The sequence below is a fragment of the Schistocerca serialis genome, chromosome 10 (assembly GCF_023864345.2).
Source record: "Schistocerca serialis cubense isolate TAMUIC-IGC-003099 chromosome 10, iqSchSeri2.2, whole genome shotgun sequence".
NCBI lineage: Eukaryota > Metazoa > Arthropoda > Insecta > Orthoptera > Acrididae > Schistocerca > Schistocerca serialis.
This window is the reverse complement of record NC_064647.1, coordinates 145955307-145972413: the sequence shown is the minus strand read 5'-3', so window position 1 is coordinate 145972413 and position 17107 is coordinate 145955307. Positions and strand designations below refer to the sequence as shown.

Sequence of the window (17107 nt, the reverse complement as noted above, 5' to 3'; positions counted from 1 at the left end):
GGGGTGTTACTTAAAATGTCTTTGAACTAAACACGTCTCATGTACAAAATCACACACTGAGAAAAGTACTGAGGAATAAAATGTGTCAAATTGTATGACACAGGATGCGGCAAACAATTTTCATTGGTCTTTTGATTTGTTGGCAACTCCCCATATGGGCCTGATACAAGCTAATGCGTTTACTTTTCTTTTATTATTGGACTCCATATTACTTATGGTTTTTTTAAAAAAAAGAAATTCCAGTCAGCCTCTTGCTTGGCCTTTCTTCACAGTTAATGCTCCTTCTAGAATGTTTATAAAGACTTGGTTGTGGTGTAGTATGTATCCAGACCAATCACACCACCATTATTTCATATCTGTCTTGAATGTTCTTGCCTCATCATATCTTTGAATGACTTGCTGGTTGTTGCTCTGTGTATGCATGTGTTGGTGGTGGTGGTGGTGGTGGTGGTGGTGGTGGTGGTGGTGGGGTTGGGGGGGGGGGAGGGTGGGGGGGGGGAGGAATGGGGGTTAAAATTGCTGAGGGAGACCAAGGCAGATTGAGTGGGTTGATATAGGTTGCAGTAGATATGGTAACATGATGAGGCTTGCACAATGTGGACGGGTATGGACAGCTGCAACAAATTAGCTTTTGGTCAGAGAACAACAGCAGTGGCAGCAGCAGCAGCAGCAGCAGCAGCAGCAACAACAACAACAACAACAACAACCTAGTATAAAATAAAATTGTACAAACTGGAACTTTGTTGAAGTCATGGCTGTGACTAATGAAAAATCACCTCTGAGTAATAGAATTACAATTTTATTTTACAAGAAATGATGTGTTTGAAACCTTACCTGTTTTGCCACAGTCATCTGCCACTGCCAAAGCAGCACTCTTTTCATCAGGCTTGTCCTTAAGGTGTTCACAGTTGTTTATCATTTGTTTAGTGTTAGCAGCATCATACTGTCCATCTGCAGAGAGCTGTTGTGGCAGAGAATGGGTGTAAGTCAAGGAAGACATATGATGCCAGATAGCAATGGTGAGGAAATTTGTTACCATTTATGCAGAAGGGAGAAAGCTTGTGAATTTAGTCTTATGTGGTCAAACAGGACGCTGTTGAAGGCACATGATGCATCTTCAGCAGTCACACTAGGCATTTCAAATTCAGTGTAATGACATCATGTCTTGTAACATAAACTTATTATCATCTGATCATAGTACACCAAACACACCAAAAATTATATTTTTCCTGAAAATAGTCATTTCTTTAACATAAGATTGATGACTAGTGGTGATCTGCTTAAACTATATAAACCATTCTTCATGAACTCTTTCACTGAGTACTAATATTTCTGTATCAGAGTATCATGTACATTCTTACACAATACAGTAGACCTAGCATCATGTTGAGAATGTCTTTATCTTTTAGAATGCTGATAATTTCTATTTCCACATGTAGGGCAGTCTGTGCATGTGATTTTAATCAACAGACTGGAAGCATAAAGTCATCTTTATTCCTTGTGTTGTGGGAATGTCAAAATATTCTTTTCCATGAGGAATAATTCTCATTTACCATATAAAAATATTACTATCTCACAAATGAATAGGGAGGGATGTGAAAAGTGCCAGGTTTTTAAATAATTGATGATATGATTAAATTCTGATGTGAAGAACAGATTTCTGACAACTTTTTTCTAGAGTTTCAGTGTAAGTCGTATGTTACTAGGATTTCCCCAACTGATTATTATCTAGAAAAATATGTATAATGTAATTATTAAATATGTCACTCATGCTCATCTTAATTTCTTCTAAATACCAGATAATCTATTGTTATATGCAGACTGAAACCAATACTACACATGAAAAAATGTAAAAAAAGAATAAACTATTTTTATAATTTAATAGCTTCATAAATCACAATATTGATTAATATTTGTCATAATGAGAGGTCTTCCAGTCCAGTGCAAAAAAATTAAGAAAAGTTACATTACATTCTATACAGTGTCCCAGGAGAAATGCTCATTTCTGGGAATTCTGTAAATCACCAAATATAACAATTTTTATGGACTTAAATGAAATACTAAAAGTTTGAAGATGATAAATTATATTTCTCCACAATTCACATTTAAAGTCAGCAATAATATCTGTACTTACAAATTTCATATCCAGTGTCATACAGCCAAGAAAGCACTGAAAGAGAAAATGATGTACATTAGTTACAACAGTTTTCTAAAGTTCATTTCGCATCCATCAGTTACATATCTCTATTGAAGTAAGTGTGCAAGATGAAAATTAATGGCCCCAAGGTTTGGAAAGATGACTATGGGTGGGGGCATAGTGTGCTGATCCCATGCCTCCCCCTACCAAATAACTGCTGCTGACAGAGAGTGATATAGTGGCCAGTTAATACCATGTGGTCCTCTTTAAATGTTTCACAATGTTCAGTTTAGTATGAATGGATTACTGATTTGTTTTGTTATTTGTTGCTCTAGCACAAATGGAATGAAACTATAAGTGTTCAGAACACATATGTGACAAAAGGGCAACTATTAACTGTAGGCCCATTGTTTTATCACCCGTGCCCTACAAATAGATGAAGAAGTTGGCTGCTGTGTTTTCTGTGGTGAAAGATAATGCCTAAATTTGGTATCCTTGGAACACTCTTGACACTGTCATTCTCGGAATACTGAATTTCCTAAAAATTACTGAGATGAAATGTGTTGTGTGTTACTCCAGCTACTATTCCATGTTCAAAATCTGTTAATTCTCACTGTGTGGCCATAATCACATCAGAAACTGTTTCACATTAATCAGCTGAGTAGAAATAACAGCTCAGCCAGTGCACTGCCCTTTTGTGTCTTATATACATGATACTACTGCCATCTCAAAATGTGCATGCTGCTATCCCATGACATTTGTCACCTTAGTGTACTTACCTTGAATGTTAAAATGTGGTCGAAAATGAAGCAAGTATGGTGCCTTCATATGATAGCAGTGACTGAATATGACAGAATGAGAACTGTAAACATGATGAAGATTTCCAAGTGTAATAAAGGGTAACTGGTACAGCTAAACATAACCTTTCATCGTTATATACATTGTAACACAAATGTTTGGAGAACCCTTTACATCATGCATTTTTTTTAATGACCTTCAAAACATATTCAATACACTAAATGTGAATGAAATCTGTTTACCTTCTCTTCATTGGTGAAGGGTTGTCTGTTAGCCTTGATTCCATCAAAACTATCTGTAACACACAGCAATAATTATTATATTAGTTAATGAACAATTTCTCAATAGTCTATAGTTCATGTTTTATCTTTATTTGATTCAAGTTACATTGTGCACTGAAAGTTTCAATTCTACAAACAACTGTGAATATAGCAAACTGGAGAAATCAACTGCCTTGTAACACTCCTTACTTAAGTCAGTCTTGCTGAAGCATGCAGATATTTTTTGCATACAGGCTAATTAAAAATAAAAATAAAATTATATCATTTCAAACTCAGTCTTTGCCAAATTAAGTATGGGAGCTTTGTTGTTTAATGTTATTAGGATATAACTGATTTACTCAGATTTTTTTGTTTAGAAGAATTGTGAAATATTCAAAGACAATTTGGTTCTAGGTGGGGGTAATTCGAAACCTCATAAAGATAGTGATTCAACCCTCAAAAAGTGTGCTATGATTCATAATTTTATTTGCTATTAACCATTTTAGAAACTGTTGTCAAAGTAACAAAGTATGTTAATGGCTTCACAAATATTCTTGCAGGTCACAAATTATGCTATTCCTAAAGACATGGGCTACATGAGGAAAAAAGAGGTTGTGGAAGGAGCCAGCTAATCATAAGTCTTTCGTATAAGCCTGAATTGGAGTCTCATAATTCAGTGTGAACTACATAATATGAGAGTGCTGAGCTTAACTTGAAGAGCGTTAAGTCACTTCTTACTAAGCAGATGTTCAACAACTGTGAAAATATTTTGTTGTTGGCACAGAAGATGTATTCTTGCCCATATCAATTTTAAAATGTGTAGTCACATCAGAAGGCTATGTCTAACAAGTTTCAGTGCAATTCTGCAAATGAGCACATAAATATTTCAAAATTCGAAGTTCAGTGTCTGTCCTTGCCTAGATTTTCTGAAGTTCTAAATCTACAATAGTTTGGAAGAATTACAGGAATCTTCTAATTTTGCACTCAAACATGCAATTGCTCACTATGGAATATGCTTTGCAGTTGTTTTCATTTAATTTTTTCCATAGTAGTGGAGCCACAAACTGAGATGTTTGATCAGCAGCATACAAATGACACAAAAATTATATTCTTAAGTAATTGTTTAAAATGTCACCCCTTCACATCTCTAGCATTCTATATTTGATGGTACTATTATTTTCATTACATTTTGTAATTTTATTTGCTGTACTACTACATGCTCTTAGCATGTTTGCCTATAGTTCTGTAGTACACTTGCCTTGCTTAATCACAACATTCACAGCATTCTTCAGTGAAACAGTTTGGTTTTCTTTTAACCCCACTCATCTCACAAGAGATTTAAGTACAGCTATTTGTCCTAACACCTTGCCGCAGTGGATACACCGGTTCCCATGAGATCGCCGATGTTAAGCGCTGTTGGGTGTGGCCGGCACTTGGATGGGTGACCATCCAGCTGCCATGCACTGCTGCCCTTTTTTGGGGTGCACTCAGCCTCGTGATGCCAATTGAGGAGCTACTCGACCGAATAGTAGTGGCTTCGGTCAAGAATACTATCATAACGGCCGGGAGAGCGGTGTGCTGACTCCACGCCACTCCTATCCGCATCCTCTTCTGAGGATGACACGGCAGTCGGATGGTCCCGGTAGGCCACTCGTGGCCTGAAGACGGAGTGCTTTTTTTTTATTTGTCCTAACAAATACATTATCATCACCAAGTTCATCAATTAGGTTTGTGTCATTGTTCTATCTTAATTTGGTCCAGGTGGATACTCACAAATATTGAATTGTTGTAACTGATATCAGTGCCTACTCTGTGATATCTGCAAATATCTGCTGCAAGCAACTGAATGTGGTCACATATACATGGTATGTCATAGATACTAATGGTACTATCTCACAGCACTGAGGCACACATAATGCTACTTCCGTAGTTGATGATTTATCCAGATTAACAAAAATGTACACATAATGACTAAACACATAACATGTACCTGATCACTGATTGTTAGCTACGTATGAATAGTGACCTATATTAACCAAGATATTGTAAATTCTCACACACATGTGTTTTTTGAGCTAGTTTTTTTGGCTACAGAAAGGCAGGGCAGCATAAGAATGCACTCAATGTTGCACCAGCATGCAGTCTTTCTGCATTGCATTTCCTAAATCTGTCTTTTGCGTGACCCATCCACCACTCTCTCTCTCTCTCTCTCTCTCTCTCTCTCTCTCTCTCTCTCTCTCTCTCACACACACACACACACACACACACACACACACACACACACATGCACTTGGAACTGATGGAACAAATGGAAGATTTCTCAGTTGGCATCATCAAGGGGCTTTCAACAAGTAACACTACACATTTTTTCTGAAAGCAGCTTGATTTTATTCAGGATTCCAGTGCACCATATTATCTCCTACTCTTTTGGCTACGAAACCCTATTTTTCAATACAACCTCTGTTGAATGCGATGGGATTATGCCACCTTACTGTGAGGACCTGTATGGCCACATGAGTACCAGTCTACTGGCTGACCTCGGAACCAATATCCTGCTACTTCAATAGCCATCCCATCATCATCCATGTACTGTTTCGCGCAGAGTGCACCCTTCACTGGGCAATTCCACATACACAGTTCTTAGCTGCTCTATATGGCCTTCTGTAAGACAGTGAGGAACCAATAGGGGACACACCTTTGAGTACCCCAATTGGTGAACAAGTGTTTCAGCACTACCAACAGAGAGGTACAGTTGAGCAGCAAGGTGTTTGGTTGTGATACATCCAGCACCTTGGCTGAGAATGCCCCTCCATTCCAACAACACAGCAGGCATCACAGCTGTGTGCACCCGGCGAGCACATGGGAGACCAGATAGGTACACACAACCTTGTTGAACTGATAACAGATGTTACGCTGAGTGACTCACTGTGCTTTTGTGTACTGACAGATCTGCATATACATTCTGCAAGCCCCTATGAATATATTCCGCCAAAAGAAATTCAATGACAGCTCTCTAGAGCTTGGAACGCAACTCCATTACAGACGCCATTTTGACGGCTATTTGTAGCACTGACATCTATCACAACTTCATTAATCTACACGGCTAGAAGCGGAAGTATTCCTTGATGTCCCACAAGAAATTTCACATCTTTTAAATCGAAATTGGCAGAGAAGAAAGATGGATTGCATTACTTACTGAAAGTCCCTGTTTAATCACTGACCAGTGTAACTTACCTAGGTTTTCAGATGCCTTGCATTTTTCTACAGCTTGTTTCAGCTTAGCAGGGTCTGCCTGTAACAGAAAATAGAGAGATTATTTGAGCTTTGGCTCAATATTTCAGCCGAGGACTTCAAACGACTTGTTGAGTCCGTGCCAAGTTGCAGCAATACGCCGGGCAAAAGGAGGTCCGACATGATATTAGGAGGTGTCCCATGACTTCTCTTACTTCAGTATATACTAAACACAGTAGCATTAAAATTAATCATTTGTGTCTATGTTAACAAATAAAACTGGGCAAGGACATTCTCATTTCTTACAAGCTTTTTTGTGATTTTGACTCAAGCACACTGGACGATAAATTTGTTACCTGATGAGAAACCATGTAAATACTTTGTAACATCGCACATCGCCTCTGGCGTGACAATGGCCTCTTTTCAGTCAGAAATACAGTGCACAAATTTCCAAAGGTATGCCACGTTCAGCTGAAGCCACACATTGACTGTTAGATCCCAGAAGCTACCAAATTGCATGGTTGTCGACTGCAATGAATCACCTGCCTGTCCAAATAGTGACAGACTAATACTATGGGATTAACATCAGGTGAGTTAGCGACCAAATCAACGTGCAATAGAGTGTCCACAAAACCAGGAACATATCCGCAAAGTCGTTACAACACAGCTGTTGCCATTTTGGAAACGAATACTCATCATGAGTTTGTAGAGGGAAGGGGGACACTTGGTGTGGAAAATACCAGCAAAATACCAGTGACCCATCTGAAGCCTGAACTACACCCTCCACAAATTTAATGTTAAATGCATCAGTAGGTTACCAGTGGACTTGATGCACCTCATTTGAAAAGAAAGAATACTGCAACTCATTGAACCGCTCTACACGCCTCCAGCCAGCTGCTGTCCAGTTCCTGTGTTGTTTGGCCAACTGAAGACATGCCTCTGTGACCAATAGCCTTTTGTTAGATTCTCATCTTGAAATGTCCATTACATGCAGTTCCCTTCGTATCGCTTGGACTAAAACTGGATTAGAGGGACCTATACCCATTTATAACAGCAATTTCTATTGAGTTCAGAACCGATTATCGTTTACAATGAGTGGTACTCATCTCTGGTCCCTGTCGGTTAGAATCTTTCTACAGTCACTGTTTTCACGCCGTGATACATGGCTACCAGTGGTACACCATTCCTTTTAGTCATGCTGGGCAGTCCACACTGATGCATCAACAAATCAGGCAGCTTCGGTCATGGTATACTGATGGGCACATTCAAACACAATAGCTCATTTCCACCTAGACCCACGTTAACTCCGCTGATCCCATACAATCCACTATCACATACTCATCACTACACCCTCATGCAGGTAGCTTCGTTCATAGTGTAATGGTCGAGCGAGGTGGCACAGTGGTTAGCACACTGGACTCACGTTCAGGAGGACATGGTTCAATCTCGCATCCGGCCATCCTGATTTAGGTTTTCCGTGATTTCCCTAAATCGCTTCAGGCAAATGCTGGGATGGTTCCTCTGAAAGGGCATGGCCGACTTCCTTCTCCATCCTTCCCTAATCTGATGAGACTGATGACCTCACAGTTTGGTCTCCTCCCCCAAATCAATCCAACCCTCTTAGTGTAGTCATGGGGACATTCAAACACAATAGCTCATTCTATTCTGTCACGTCTCCATCTACATCCACCTTAACTGACACATACTCGTACATTTCACTTCACCACCAGGCAGAACCATACCAAGATAATCTTGCGGCCTTGACAGTATTGGTAAAGTTGCCAATCCTCTCTCCCAACCCCCTCGATCCCATTAGCTATCAGCAGCTTTCTCTATGCAGCATTAAGAAATCTTACTATTGCTGAAACTGTCTTCACAGGATACTGCAGTCAATGACTTTGTCATAAATATCGTTAAAGGTATTCCCATGTTTGGATAGGCATCTCATAGTTCGTATTTTGAGAAATCTTCAAAATATCTAATTCGGGGGACAGTGTCAGTGCCTTTCATCAGATCTTTCACCTGGAACTCGAACATAGCAATTGCGTTCAATCGTTCCGCTGTATCAGTATATCCGCAACATTTGCCACCAAACTCGGCTGCACATTTTAGCATGCCCAATATAGAGCATTCATGTAATATGTTTTCCAAATGGAAATTAAAGCTGCGTGAAATGGTATGATTATGTGAGTTCTGTTAGACATTTCAGTTTGGTGACGGAGTAGGCACCACTGTTTATGTTACAACAACTGTAAATGTCATGTTTCGATGGAGGTACACCATCAGTCACAAATAGGCACGGAAATAATTCAGTGGGGAAAGTTGATAATTTGTATCAGGCCGAGACTCGAACTTGGATTTGCTGCTTTACGCTAGTAGTCACCTTAAGCAGATTCGGCTATGTGAGTACATTTACTGTCTGATCCAAATTCTCAACCTAACACACACTATCAAGCAGTTTCCCTGTCTCTTTGTCTCATTTTGCTTGCGGTGTTTGCTGCATTCCTGCAAGAGGTTCAGACCCAATTGTGCTTGCACACTGAGGATATCAAAGCAGCCAAGCTTACATATGTCAGAAGGTTGGGCAGAAGGGAGGCAGAATGGACTCCCAGATTTGACGACTGAATTATACAAAAACCAATAAGGATAATTAAAACAGGTTTTTACTTCTGAAAGCTACATTCAATACCATTTTATTTTCATTAGGTTTTGAAAATAATATCATCCAGGTGACGATCTTGGCGAATTATGCACATATTGAGTCTTTCAAAAAAGCTTTCCAAAACTCTTCTCAGTGTATGTTGCGTTATTCCAGTGACATCTGTAATTGCCCTCTGAAGAGCTTCCAAGATCCTTGGTCGAAATTTGTAAACCTCTGCTCTGACATATCCCCAAAGAAAAAAATCACAGGGGCTCCAATCCGGACAGCAGGGGTGCCACAAAACATCCCCTCATAAGAAGATCAGGGGGCTGGGAAACTGTTCTTGATGAATTTGGTGTTAATGTTGGTCAGTGTGAGCTGTGGCACCATCCTGTTGAAACCAAAAGACTTCTGTATCATAGTCTTCACCATTTTGAGGAGTAAAAATTTCTTCACCACCTAACAATACATTAGCCGGCAGAGTTCACGGCAACATTTGCACCTCCAGATTAAAAAGAAATAAGGCCCAGCAATGCCAGTGCACCAAACTGTCACTTTTGAGCTTTGAGAGGTCTTTGGTGAAGTTCAAGAGGATTTTCAGTCGCTCAGTAGCAAAAATTTTCCTTATTTGCTGAGCCAGATAGTCGAAAATGCACTTCATGGCTAGATCACAGAATTGCGTTGGGTTACACAGACGCTTATATTGCACTGCATGCATCTGTATGTGTCACCCAGTCTTCTGGACTAAGTTCTTGAGCAACCAACAACTTGTAGGTGTGTAAGCGAATGTCAGAGTGTAAAATTCGCCTTACTGTTCCGGACGATACTCCAAAAGTAACAGCATGTTCCCACGCAGTGCAATGGAGACTGATCGATGGACACTCACACTGCCACAATGTTTTCAGGTGTCCTCACACTTTTAGGTCCATCAGTTGGTTTTCTAGGAAGTGCATATTCTGTCACCCTAACACTAGTAATCCATTTCCTAATGGTCTTAGTATCAGGGACCCCGGCATCGAGATTCAAATCAAACCGCCTACGAAAAGCCCCCTGCGTCGCTAAGACACTACTATTGTTTTTAAAAAACCTTTCTATGACAAATCCTCGATGCTCACCAAACCACGACACGGTGACTACTGAAAATGGCGTCGTTTCCCCCACCTAACGCCACTACTCCCACTCCGCTACTGCACCCGCGCGCGCTTCGGTGATCGTTTGAAACTAGGCAGTCCATTCTGCCCCACTCTGTACTATGTATGTATTACGGCGGTCGCTCGCGTAAAGCAGTAAATCCGGGTTCGAGCCCCAATCTGGTGCAAGTTTTCAAGTGTCGCCATTTAATTATTTCAGTACCGAATTGGGGTTGACGTCGGTATCTCGCTCGAAATATTTCACTGTCACTAGGTGAAATACGTTTAATCACTCTAGCTCACACAGTTCCTCCTCCTCGAATACAGTTCTGTACAGTTATGAAGGTTGCTCCTCGCATACAGTTCCGTAAGGTTATGACGTTTTATACTGCATCCTCGCTGTGGCACATCACCGGCGCGCCTCGGTGGTGATGAAACCTACCCAGCGATTATACACACATTTAACCAACAGCAACGCTGACCACCTCCATGCGGTTTATTTGTATAGGCGTACATGAACGACACTTCCATACGGGCACGGCTGAAGAACCGAACGTCCAGTAGTGTTCAAAACCTGAAACGAGGAAGCTATCGTACCACGGGCGTAAAATTATCGTAAATGGGTCAATTGTCGGACATCCACAAAAGATAATGTTATGCATTTGGTGGAACAGCGACAGTGTAGTGTGCTGTGAATTGCTTCCTTGAGGTATAACAATCACTTCTGACATTTATTGTCGGCAACTCAGATGTATTGCTGACGCAGCATAAGTGATGCTATTCCTAGATAACGCCTGCCCAATTTCTGCTACACTGACAAAAACGCTATACAGGAGTCGGATTGGGAAGTAATTCCATACCCACCTTCTTCAGCTTATGTCAGATTTCCACCTATTCCGCTCTCTATCGAACAATCTTCAAGGCACTTCCTTTCTGTATGAAAATGCGCTCAAGACTTGATGATACTGTTGTAAACAGTGAAGCAGAATATATTATTGACAGCTAAAGCCACCATTATATGTATCTGTTGTGTTTATTAAAAACTACGAACTTATGCACCAACCCAACAGTAGAAAAAACAATCCGTTTCTATGCTCACTAGATTCAGATCCATTTTTAAATATTTTACTGCTGTGTCTCTCCTACAAGATATCAACCTGTAGCGAACATCACATTCAGGTCACGTGAGTAGCCACACTTCAGGTATCTACTGCCACAACAGGCACAAGCCCCTGTTGCCAAACACTGATCCATGCCTCATATGTTGGTACACGTTTCGGACAACTGCAACACTCAGAGTTGTTGCCCACAGAGTTTCAGGCAGTTGCCACGAGAGGCGCCAGGTCTGCTACCAGTAGAGAGCGCTTCCACAATGATGGCGCTGTGTTGACAGGCTCTATATATGTGCGCAGCGACGGTATTTAGACTGGTGTGCAGCCGTGGAAGGGCTGTGTATTGGCAGGTATTCTGCTGCTCGAATCACTCGCCTTCACAAACCTGTATATCTGCATGGCGAAACGGAAGTGAAGCCACGGGAGAACAAAGTCCTCTCTTGGTTGCTGCCATCACGGAGGACCAGGGGATTGAGGCGCTCTAGTTGGCCAGCAATGTAGACTGCAACTAGAAGAAGGAGCAGTACTCTTGGTACATGTCGCCAAGTACAGCAAGGAAGATGTGGTGTGTACGATGTCCACACAAGTGCACGACGCACACGCCTGTAGAAAGACACATGAAAGTATGCCAGGCTCATCTACATCTACATCTACATGACTACTCTGCAATTCACATTTAAGTGCTTGGCAGAGGGTTCATCGAACCACAATCATACTATCTCTCTACCATTCCACTCCCGAACAGCGCGCGGGAAAAACGAACACCTAAACCTTTCTGTTCGAGCTCTGATTTCTCTTATTTTATTTTGATGATCATTCCTACCTATGTAGGTTGGGCTCAATAAAATATTTTCGCATTCGGAAGAGAAAGTTGGTGACTGAAATTTCGCAAATAGATCTTGCCGCGACGAAAAACGTCTTTGCTTTAATGACTTCCATCCCAACTCGCGTATCGTATCTGCCACACTCTCTCCCCTATTGCGTGATAATACAAAATGAGCTGCCCTTTTTTGCACCCTTTCAATGTCCTCCGTCAATCCCACCTGGTAAGGATCCCACACCGCGCAGCAATATTCTAATAGAGGACGAACGAGTGTAGTGTAAGCTGTCTCTCTAGCGGAGTGGCTGCATCTTCTAAGTGTCCTGCCAATGAAACGCAACCTTTGGCTCGCCTTCCCCACAATATTATCTATGTGGTCTTTCCAACTGAAGTTGTTCGTAATTTTAACACCCAGGTACTTAGTTGAATTGACAGCGTTGAGAATTGTACTATTTATCGAGTAATCGAATTCCAACGGATTTCTTTTGGAACTCATGTGGATCACCTCACAACAGTTACTGAAACACGAGTCCGTGCCTAGATAACGCAAGGGAAACACGAAAAGAAAGTATGAACTAACCTGTACAAATGCCTAATGACTGCGCTACAATCTACCTGAATTTACGATTACAGTAACTAAAACTCGAAATTACACCTTCTATACGAAACTCACACGCAATTTAAGTAAGACTCTACGAAGTAAACACGGAAAAGAAGCTATATACGTATCTTTCTGCGCTGTCGATGTGCACCAACTGGGAGCTCAGGCCACACTGTGTGAACTTCAGAATCGTCCACTTGCCGAACTGTCGCAGCTGCAGCTAGCTAGCTGGAGGCGCGAAAAGAAGAAAAGATGAAGAAGAAGACCTGCACACAACGCTGCCAGTCAAGATGAGGTGGCTGCCAGTGGCACCAAACAGAAGAGGCAGCTGACACTGCTCTCCGTGAGCGCCCCCCCCCCCCCCCCCCCGCCCTCTGCACTCAAGAGGCAGAAGGTGGAAGAGGGTCGTGTGTCATGGTGAAGACTTGGACACAGTCTCTGGTGGCATGCACTCCGAATTGCATTTTGCTGTATGGATCTTGTTCTTGACACTCGCAAATAATGCGACAGTTATACAGGGTGTGGTAGATAAGTAATGAGACTCAGTCTAGAAAAACAAATTTATTGATCCAATTTGTACAAAACGTTAATATTCTTCAAAGTACTCGCCTTGGGCGTCGACACAATGTTGCCAGCGCGTTTTCCAAGCTTCATAGGCCCCACTGTAGTCCGTTTGAGTTATTCCAGTTAGTGCCTTCGTGACAGCACATTGGATGTTCGGAATATCGTCGAAACGATGACCCTTCAGGCATCTTTTGACCTTCGGAAATAGGAAGAAATCAGGAGGACTCAAGTCAGGGCTGTATGGTGGCTGTGGCAAAACTTCAACTCCAATTCGGGTCAAGTAGGAGGTCACGAGGAACGCTGTGTGCGCCGGAGCGTTGTCGTGGTGGAGACGCCAGCGTTGAGCAAGGTCCTGTCGCTTCCGTTTGACGGCTCTGTGCAATCGCTGAAGGACTTCTTTGTAGAATTCGGCATTGACAGTCTTCCCCTGAGGGACAAACTCTTTGTGAATTAATCCCTGCTTGTCGAAAAACACAATCAGCATTGTCTTGATGCGGGACTTTGACATTCTTGCTTTCTTCGGCCACGGGGATGCCGGTGTGTGCCACTCCGAGCTCTGGGCTTTCGTCTCCGGGTCGTACTGGAATGTCCCCGATTCGTCGCCTGTTACTACGTTGTCTAAAAAGTGTGGATTATTTTCCAAATCAATCAACATCTCACGGCAAACGTCCACTCGTTGTTGCTTTTGTTCGGCGGTGAGCACTCCGGGAACCAATTTTGCGCAAACTTTCCTCATCATCAAATCTTGCGTAACAATTTGGTGAACTGTAAATTTATTCACGGAGACCTCATCAGCGATCATTTTGAGACTTAAACGATGGTCGGAGTCCAGGACTTCTTTCACTTTGGCCACCGTTTCATCCACACGACTCGTTGAAGGGCGTCCAGATCGTTCCATGTCTTCAACGGATTCCCTCCCGTTTTTAAATTCATTAAACCACCGCAACACTTGAGCTCTTGATAGGGAGTCTTCTTTGTAGGCCTCCGTAATCATAGCAAAAGTTTCCGAAGCAGTTTTGCCCAAGCGAAAGCAAAATTTGATTGCATACCGCTGTTCTATCGAGCGATCCATCTTCAGCGTTTTCACAAGTGTCACGGGCACACAAACAACGTAATACGCGAAGCTCGACCCTCACTGCACCAGAGCTCCGACGCGACTGCGAACCGAACCGGTTCTATTGTTAGCTCAGATCCCCCACCACGTGACATACAGGTGGAGACCGCCCTGCGAGCGACTGGGGCGCCACGCGGCGGCCAGTCTCATTACTTATCTACCACACCCTGTAACTTTCTGAGAAAGATGCAGCTGGTTGCTTACTACTTCGTTATAGATTTCACTAAGTAGGTCTACAGTACTCAGATGTCTGACATGACCTTGCTAGGTGCTACAAGGAACAAACCTGAAAACACCTAGGCCAGTTGAAAAGATCTTGTGCGAAGGAGTGGAATCGGCCTCGGTAATTCCTTCCAAACGTACACTGATGAGCCATGGCGTTATGACCACCTGCTAATGACATGTTGATAGACCTGTGTACAGAAGTAAAGAAGCGATTCTACTTGGCATGGAACTGACAAGCTCTCGGTAAGTTTACAGAAGTACGTGGCACCAGATGTGTACGCACACGTCACGCAATTCTCGCAAATGACGAACTGGTGGTTGGCGGGGCGAGCTAGCGACCGGACATCAACAGAGTTCACGATCACGCTCCCCAAACCACTGTCACACAATTCTGGTCTTGTGTTATCCTGCTTGAAGACGCCGTCGGCGTCGGCGAAGAGATCGAGCGTCAAGTGATGCTGATGAAATTCGTCATAAATAATCCATCACAATTTAAAGAAGAACAGTAAGGTCCATGCCTACGACACTAGATGGAAAAATGATCTTTATTACCTGCTATTAAAGCTGTCAGTGGCACAGAAGGGGGTCCAATATGCAACAACAAAAATTATTGACCATTTTCCCGATACTATAAAATGTCTGACAGGCAGCAAAACAAGTTTTAAGTCCAATTTAAAATCGTTCCTCCTTTCTCCTGGTAAAAATGGAAATGAGCGTTTGGCGTCATTGACGGGGAAGACCCTTGCGGGTCTGATGCGGCCGCCTTGATGCAGATCGTATTACATTCGACGCCACACTGGGCCACCTGCGCTCCGGATGGGGATGAAACGATGATGAAGACAGCACAAAACCCAGTCTCCGAGCGGAGAAAATCGCCGATCCAGTCAGGAATCGAACCCGGGCCCGTGGGGCGGCGATCCGTCACGCTGACCACCCTTTTTTTTCGGTACAGTTCGTTGCGTTTGGTCTGGGCAGACGTCAAAAGACATCCGTTCAAGTTAATCGTTCATTCCTTGACTCAGCCCTCTGACAGAACACACTGCGCTACCGTGCCGGCGCCACTCAGCTATCGGGGCGTGCCTTGTCTCCTGGTCAACTTCTTCTATTCCGCAGACGAATTTCTGTTTAAAATATGATATCCGTTAAAAACATACTTGTTTTTAAGTGTAGCTGCATGAGTAGGACTAAAATAGTGCATTCATTAATCTTAGCACTAATCATGGTTACGTATCCTATAAAATAACTCATTCCATATCAGTCCGATAAAAGAATCGTTCAAATGATCAATGGTGTGACTAACTAACTAACTAACAAATGCATGTGGGGCAGTTTGAATGAAGCCATGTGTTTTTGAAAGATGGCGTGATTCACAGTGAATAAGGGCTGAATGGGTGTGTCAGGACGCTTGTTAACAACATGCAACACTGCCCGTAGCGTCTGCTTCTACGTACTCCGTACCACGGTCCTACCATGGTTCCTGGTATAATAGTCGATGCCACTTCACGCACAGAATCCACATCCGCCACGGCGCACTGGGTTCTACAGATGATCTGGATGGTGTCGAGACCAGGAAAAGGCACATGAAACAGAAAGACCGTGTAAGTTTCGCTGTTCGGGAGGGAAGCAGTGGAACTCGCATCATCCAAATCTACATCTGCAGTTTGTAAACTGCATCTCATTTTACAGCGGCTGGCGTAGGCTACATGGCACAACACTACAATTAGTCAGCCTTCCCCCTCCATTTGCTCTTACCAATCAGACTGGCGCAGTGGGAACACGCAGGATTTAGATTCAGGGAGACAGCAGTGCGACTCCCCGTGAGGCCATACGGACTTCCTAACTCGCCGCAGCTATATGCTAGGCTGGCTTCTTTGAAAAATACGCGACCCATCCATGTCCGTGCTGCAACTGTAATGATCTTGTCGTCGACAAGACGATAAAGACGACATTGCAGTCCCCGAGTTGTTCATGTCCGAAGGAACATTCTATCGTGCTTCTGCGATAGCATATCCATCCGTCGACTTCAGGCAAGTGACTTTCAATAAAAATGTCTCCCTCGTACGGGAATATACGAATAATGGAAGTACGAGTACAGGTTGTAGACGCGTGGTTGACCACATATGGAAGTACGGGTCTGGCTATGAAGCGCCCTCGGATAGCCTATTGCAAAGGCGATCATTCGCGATAAAAGGAGGACACGGGTTCGAGTCCCGGAGCGGCACAAATTTTCACTGTCGTCATTCCAATACACAACTGATGGTTGTCCATGTTCGCAACTGCAAATACAGATCACGTAGAGGTTAAATAATCCTACGACTCTTTTGTTCCATTTGCGAACTGTGCTCTACAAGATACACTGACTGTACGCGTCTGCGACAGTTAGAATATTTTCAGTTTCAATGTGCTCGTGGTGGAATTGACTGTAGTATCAGATACGAAGTGGCTTCAAAACTTGAGTTACTTTTTTTGATACG

The 17107-nt window shown here is 42.7% G+C and overlaps 1 protein-coding gene across 1 annotated transcript in view; it reads right to left on the bottom strand.

Moving 5' to 3' along the window:
* Positions 1–17107, bottom strand: part of LOC126424915 (uncharacterized) — a 32650-nt gene that overhangs the window by 5381 nt on the left and 10162 nt on the right. Inside the window, exons 2-5 of the mRNA XM_050087757.1 lie at positions 6430–6487; positions 3178–3230; positions 2135–2170; positions 835–961 (exon numbers count right to left, since the gene is read on the bottom strand). Coding sequence (XP_049943714.1) covers positions 835–961; positions 2135–2170; positions 3178–3230; positions 6430–6487 — 274 coding nt within the window. The remainder of the gene's footprint in view (positions 1–834; positions 962–2134; positions 2171–3177; positions 3231–6429; positions 6488–17107) is intronic.